Genomic DNA, 6897 nt, shown 5'->3' with positions numbered 1-6897 from the left:
ATGTGTGTTGGGAGTCTGCACTCGTATGTAGCATATGTATTCCTCTCCCTTCCTTGTTTTTGAGTGCTATTATTCAAGATGTTCTACCAGAACGAACTCACCACATTACTACTGGGAAGGCTGTTGTTAATTCTAGAGTGTCTGTAAAACAATCTACTTGACATTTTTGCCTCCCGCCCCGGTTCCTGAAGCTCAGATTCTCTGAGCACAGCCTTTCTGATTTCTCTCATCCTCTTAATTCTTTTATTTTCTGTTCAATAGATCGAATTGCGAATGTGTTCCTGTTTCGTTGTCCTTGTCTCTTTGTGTACTTTTTTCAAGTTGGTCCATGATATTTTTATCCTATGTTCACATCTGTGTTTTCATTTCTATACTTACTGCAGCCTTTCCCAACTAGACGTTGGCATACACTTTCGCCCTCCTGATGTGAGTGTCCTGAGACAACACAGAATGACAGTCTCCTCTGGTGAAGTCCTGGCTTCGAGGAAGGCTGCCATGGCTGTTTATGGCAAGGTGCTCTATATATTGAGCAATATAATAGCAACTTATTGCTTCTAGGATTGTTTTTAACACAGACTGTATTTATGCGCTGGCCTTTAGCAATTCTGATGCCACGCACGTGGAATGAAAGCCTGTAGCGGTATAGCCCATTTCATTCTTAAGCGGAATGCTGCGTTTACAACAGAAGTGTGTTGCATTGCCTTTCGTTGGGGGATCGGTGGCCGACTGCGCTAGCACACACCAGCTTGGAGCACGTGGAGCAAAAGCTTGCGCTGCAGAATCCAGGGATCCTCGATTCAATCCCCACCCCTGCCCATTTCGATCTGGATTAGCATCGTACCGGCGTGCGGTCGTCTATCATTACTGTGTGGTCCAGGTTGAAGACCCTAGGCTAGCAGTCGTACTGCACTGGCTAAATTGCTGATCTACAGCGAGCGACGCATCGCAACTTTGAAATGGCTGACCAACTACACGCTGTATAAATATCCACAGAACCCCAACACAAGTGCATCACTACTTGCATCTAGTCTTGATGTGTGCGCTGTATTTGTGTTTTGCATTTGTTAATTTAGTGCTCCCAATAATGGCTAAAGCCTTCCCATTGGTGCGCTTGTAAGTAGCAGCACACAAGCACAAACTAACGGCGAATGCTGCGGCCGCCGTCGATGCTCGATGTTGCTTTCTCGACGTGTTTTTTTTTCTTTTCTGGCACAAATTAGCTCCTATTAGATATTTAGTTCAGCCCGTGTCTTTCTGTCTGATCGTCTGTCGATCTAAAATAATATGAAGAGCATCGCAAAGACACCGATATAGTGGAAAAAAAGAAAAACGGGAAAGCCCGGGTATCAAAAGCAGCTGAATTTATTTCACACCTCTGTTTGTTGGTTTCGTTTTTTTTTGTTAGGGGTGTTCTTAATATGTTCATCGACCGCAAATCGTTTGAGCCCTAAAATTTTGTTAATTATAAAAAGCTTTTCATTTACCGTGTGCCCTAAAAAGTTAGATTCCGGAGGTTTTCTTTGTCTTTATTGCCGAGATTGGAAGTTGATTTAAAAGAAAAGTTAGAACAGCCCATCAGGTTAACGGAAGTTGAATAGGCGACTGAAAATTTGCAGCCGGGCAAAGCTGAAGGACCAGACGGTCTCGGCATTGATTTTCAAAAAAAAAGTGTTTAAAGACTAACTTAATCCGTTTTTTTCACTGCTTATTTAGGAAGGCGTGCACACTGCAATTTTACCCCTATCGTTATCTGCATCTACATCATGTTTACCAAAAGTGAGGGAACCTCAAGACTGTTTTGTTGGATTGTACCGTGCAATCACACTAAGCAACGAGGAGTCCCTAATAATAAAAAATACATCAGGCAATCCTGGTGTGACAACAGGGAATCCTGGTGTGACACCAGAAGGCCTGGGGTGCCCACCGGCAATGCTTCTGTATCGAGCACACCAGCCTGGTGTACCCACCAGGAATGCTTCTGTTGAAAGTAGTGAAAGCACACAATAAAGACGAATACGAAGACGGAGAGGCAAACAGGACGAGCGTTTGCCTCTCCGTCTTCGTATTCGTCTTTATTGTGCGCTTTCACTACTTTCAACATGCATAACCAACTCGCCTGCATCGCCACATTAGTTCAATGCTTGTGTATCGAGCACACCAGCTTGGTGTGCCCACCAGAAACGCTGGTGCATCCGCACGCTAGCCTGGTGGGCACACCAAGTGAGTCTGGTGTCACACCACACGGGCTCATGGCCCACCAGGCAGCCTGGTGTGCCCACGCAGTTTGATGTGACATCAGTGTTGTTTTTTTCTACTTTCCCCAGTTCGCGAGCGTGTTTTTGATTAGTTTGTGTGACACGCCTTCCCCCGACGTGGTGTCTTGTTTCCTCCCGTCTTGGTGGTCGCCGGAGACCCCACGGCGGGCTCCTTTGTGCTCAAAAAGTGTCCCTCTCGTCCCCAGCACTTTTTCGGGCGGCCTTGAGCAGCTTAGGGCGCTGGCCTCTTTGGTTGTTTCCCTTTCCCTTTCCACCAGTATTCTAGCTGAAGTTAGAGAAAATAAAGGAGTCTTCACTTCGAGTCGAAGCCGAAAAGATGTGTGTTGGTGCACTTTCCTGACTTCTGACGAGCTTGGTCTGGTCGCGAAACAACAAAGAAAGCTAGTAATTATTACAATTTTTGGTGCCGAAACCCGGGAATTAACGGCCAGATAATGCCTACTACGAGCCAGGAGGACGTCAACCGCCTGAAGCGAAAGAGGACTGCCCCACGAGCCGCCGCAACAAAGATCATCAACGAGTTTGGTGTCCTGCTGGCCACAGATCCAACCGACATCGGTGAGCTCGAAGGAAGATTTGATATTCTTCTACTTGAATGGGCTGTGCAACAATATTAACGTTGAAAGAAATCGCAGTCTGTAATTTTTATCCTATGTGCTTTGCCCTATTTGACAGAAAACACCCAAACTTCCTCGAAAATGTTGCGATTTCACTATGTAATTGGACATTTTAAAACTGTTTTTTTACCGGCCTGCAGCCGCACAGCGGTGGTTGCCGGAACCACAGGATGCGGCCGGCGTGACGTGGACATGACGCACGCGTGACGTCAAGTGGGGAACGTGTAAAACATTGGCAAGTTGTGCTATTATCTGCTAAACATAAGGCTTATTTTTAGAAATCTTGTCGTATTTACATAAACGAATTTATCGAAAGTATCCTACCATTCACGAAATATTATTATTCGTCGTTTTAGTGGCGCCATCTATCAGATGTCAACAAAACCATTTTTGCTCTGTGGCGTTGCTCACTTGCTCATGGCGTGAGGAACGAGCAAACTTTCTGTTTTCAGTCTCTAGTTTGATCTTCCGCTGCTAACGTCGACAATGCCGACCGGGTGCGGTGTTCCGCTGTGTCCCAACCGGTCTCCAGGAAGCCGCCAGCTCCGGGAGCGGGGAAGAGTCATCGGCTATCACATTTTGCCGCGTGATGAACTTCGCCGAGCTGAGTGGTGTCGGAGAATCAGCAGGAAGGACCCCGGACAGGTTGAGCTCCGCGTGTGTTCCGATCACTTCGACGGGGATCATGACTACCGTCACGTAGGAAGTGTGCTTCGCGACGCCGTGCAGACCATGAAGGATGTCCGTCTGAAGCCCGAGGCGGTTCCATCGCTTCGTTTGCCCCTCACCGGGAAGCCTCCCTTTTCCCCAGCCGAAGATCCAGCGTCCAAACGTCAACGAACTCTGGTGAGTGCACTGTTACAATACAGTCAGCGGCAGACGGTCAAAAACCTTTAGAGCAGAGGCTTCCCGAAAATGTTCGGTTTCTAGGACAATGATCCGGTCGAGGAGATGGACTGCTTCGTTGACCAGACTCCTCGTGAGCAGATGCCTCGTGAGGGCAGGTGCCGCTGCCGTCACCGAGCATCGACAAGCGACGCAGCGCTTCAGGTGGACCCACCGACTGCACGCGACGCAGCGGTTCAGGTGGCCCTACCGACTACACGCGACGCAGCAGTTCAGGTGGAGCCTGGGCCAATTCCGAGGCCGCCTCTCACAAAAGACAGATCGACTAGAACAGACCCTAGGCTGGGAAAAAAGTTGTTTGGAAAGTATGGAAAGAGCTGCCCGTATTAGTCTGCTTGACGAATACTTGCCGTTTTGGAGCCGTTTCACACCATGCATACGGTTGGATCACTTTGGACTCAGATGTGTGCTCAAAGAACTCTTTCCTTTATAATACTTGAAATAATTTCGGATCCTGCAAAGCATGTCAGGGACTGTAATTGCAAAAGCATGCGTGCACTTCTGCTTGGCTGTTGAGGAAATGTTCTGCCTTTCTCTCTCTCTCTCTCTCTTGTCGTCGGCTTTCTGAAGTTTAGCTATTTTCGTTTGCGGCTCTTCCGCACTGTCAGTTTGGCCACTCCTGCTGTAGTTGATGTTCATTTCAGTATGAACGGGAACTTGGTAGTTCCGGTTTATGAGGTTCTGAGAAGTGTAGTCTTGTGCCAGAACACAATTTTGTAGAAGCTTGTTTTGGTCAGAAGCAGAAGGAAGAACCGGGTATGCTAACCCCTTTCCTTCCTTCAGGCACGCAGGTAAATTTTTACGCAAAATGTGTGACCAGCCACTGGGTCCAGACGGAAGGCTCGGAGCTGCCTCCTAGCAGCAGCAGTACTGCCAGCAGCAGCGGCCACAGCACCAGCAACCATGCCACCCTCACCACCACCACTCCAGTGCCACCGCTTAACCCGGCCCTGGCACCCGCCATGAGCCCCCACGCAAGTGATTCAGAGGAGGAGGAGGAGGAGGAGGAGGAAGACGACGACGACGACGACGACGACGATGACGACGACTACTACAATGAGAATGGCGAGGGCAGAGGAGACTCCCTGTACAAGCCATTCGTCAAAAAAGGGTCTGTCGAGTAAGAATTTTTTTTTAGATAAAGCAGGCTAGACAGGAAGGAACATGTAGTTGCTTGCTTTACAGAGCAACTAACACTACGGTGGCAAATCAAAAACACGACGTCTTAGATCATTCGGCCATCAAACGCAACGTTTGTTTGTTACGAATGGAGCTATATAAGCATGTTCTGTGCACACAAAAATCATATCGGAATAGGTTCATTGGGTTAGTGCAAAAAAAATGCAGTGTGCCACATAATTTGCACTAGCAAGACACCATCAATTTTTTAGTAAGTCATATTTGATGTAAGTGTTAGTCGATTTTGATCAAACACTTGCACTTTGCAACATTTTTAGCAGTTGAGAATAGTGTTGTCTTGCATAGAATGTCTCTAACAGGTATTAGCCAGTTGCTCAGACATGAATGAGGCAATAATGCTCTATTCTTTTTGGTAATGTGAGCACAGAAGGTATTCATTAACTCTGAACTTTGATAACTCTTCCAGGGATGATGCCACCACAAGCGGGGAGCTAGGCTACAAGGAGAGGAAGTTTATTGTATTTGAGAGCTGCTTACGACTGTTGTTTGCAGTATGCCAGACATGCTACAGCAGCTGCACCGTGTCCATGAAAGTAAGAGGCACGCTCCTGACTGTGCGCACCTGTTGCCCTGCTAAGCACACACACCGCTGGGACAGTTAGCCATGCATCAAAAGAAGGGCTGTTGAAGACCTGCTGCTCTCATCGCTCGTTCTGTTTACGGGTGCTTCTCCAACAAGAACCTTGCGGCTGTGGCGTCTCATGAAGATCCAGGTCATCTGCAGGAAGACCTTCTTCAATTACCAGCGGGCCATCTTGATTCCAGCAGTCGAACAGGTGATTATGATGCTATCTGATGTGCTCCTACATTCGTATGCAGGGTTAACACAAAATATATTTATGGTTTCCGAGAGATTAAATTTACAGTAAACATTACGAAAAAAAATGTGTTCCTAGCTGCCCAATGTACGAAAGATCGTCTGACTTTACGTAATCGCCTTATGTTGCATAATCACATAATGTTATGCAATCACGTATGGTTGCCTTATTACAAAACCGTAAGTGACACCATGTGGTTGAACCATTCAAACTGATTTATTGGGATATAGCCGAGTCTGCCAATGATGACCGCTGCTTTTTCCGCTTTGCTAGTGTTGTTTCTGCTGCTGTTCGATACACACAGCTAAAAAGTATTGCGCTACGTGGCTCGTGCGCTACTGGGCAAGGCATGTGGCAATTTCCTTTAATTTTCATTTGGCTCTGAAACAATTTAATTGTCTTGAAGGTGAACATTTGAGAGAAGTCTCTCTGGTTGGGGAGCAACAATAATAATAAATAAAATATACACCAACCAAATCCTCGTATAAATGCAAACCCTACGTTTCGAGACCAGCTCGGTCTCTTCTTCAGGGATTGACTGCGGCTATGGCCGTTGAGGAGCAGTAATCTGTTTTCTTCTTCTTCTACGGATGTGTCTATCATTTTGCATTGGTGAGGTGGCAAAGTCCGTTCACGTAGCCGGTCGGCAGAGTGCCGAGGGATCTATTTTTATTGAAATCAGAATGATCTTAAGGAGGTTAGCCACTGGTGTGGTAAATGGTTGATGAGGCTCAATAAAGCTAAGTGCAAACTAGTTCAATTCACTAGAAAACAGTCCTTGTTAACATATCAATATTCCATTGACAGCGATGTGATTGAAGCTGTTCCCATGTACAAATATCTCGGTATCAGACTAACATCTTTCCTCACTTGGAAAACTCACATTGAAGCCATCTCTGCAGAAGTATCCAGGACCCTCGGATTCATGAGACGAAACCTAAGAGATGCACCCCCACATGGTACGGAAATTAGCCTAGGAAACGTATATTCGCTCTAAATAAGAGTATGCCGCTGCAATATGGAACCCCCATCAAGCATACCTTATCAATACATTAGAAGCAGTGCAAAACCGAGCCGCTC

The 6897-nt window shown here is 46.7% G+C and overlaps 1 protein-coding gene across 1 annotated transcript; it reads left to right on the top strand.

Annotated features, from left to right (window-relative positions):
* Positions 1 to 3310: 3310 nt before the first annotated feature.
* LOC120846200 lies at positions 3311 to 4809 on the top strand (the record flags this gene model as incomplete). Its single annotated transcript, XM_042289290.1, has 3 exons — positions 3311 to 3739; positions 3824 to 4099; positions 4582 to 4809. Coding segments are annotated over exons 1-3 (864 nt in total), but the record flags the coding sequence as incomplete, so codon positions are not given.
* Positions 4810 to 6897: the final 2088 nt, after the last annotated feature.

This window comes from Ixodes scapularis, unplaced genomic scaffold (assembly GCF_016920785.2).
Source record: "Ixodes scapularis isolate PalLabHiFi unplaced genomic scaffold, ASM1692078v2 PGA_scaffold12__126_contigs__length_90152505, whole genome shotgun sequence".
In the NCBI taxonomy this organism is placed as follows: domain Eukaryota; kingdom Metazoa; phylum Arthropoda; class Arachnida; order Ixodida; family Ixodidae; genus Ixodes; species Ixodes scapularis.
This window is presented reverse-complemented; position numbering and strand designations above follow the sequence as displayed.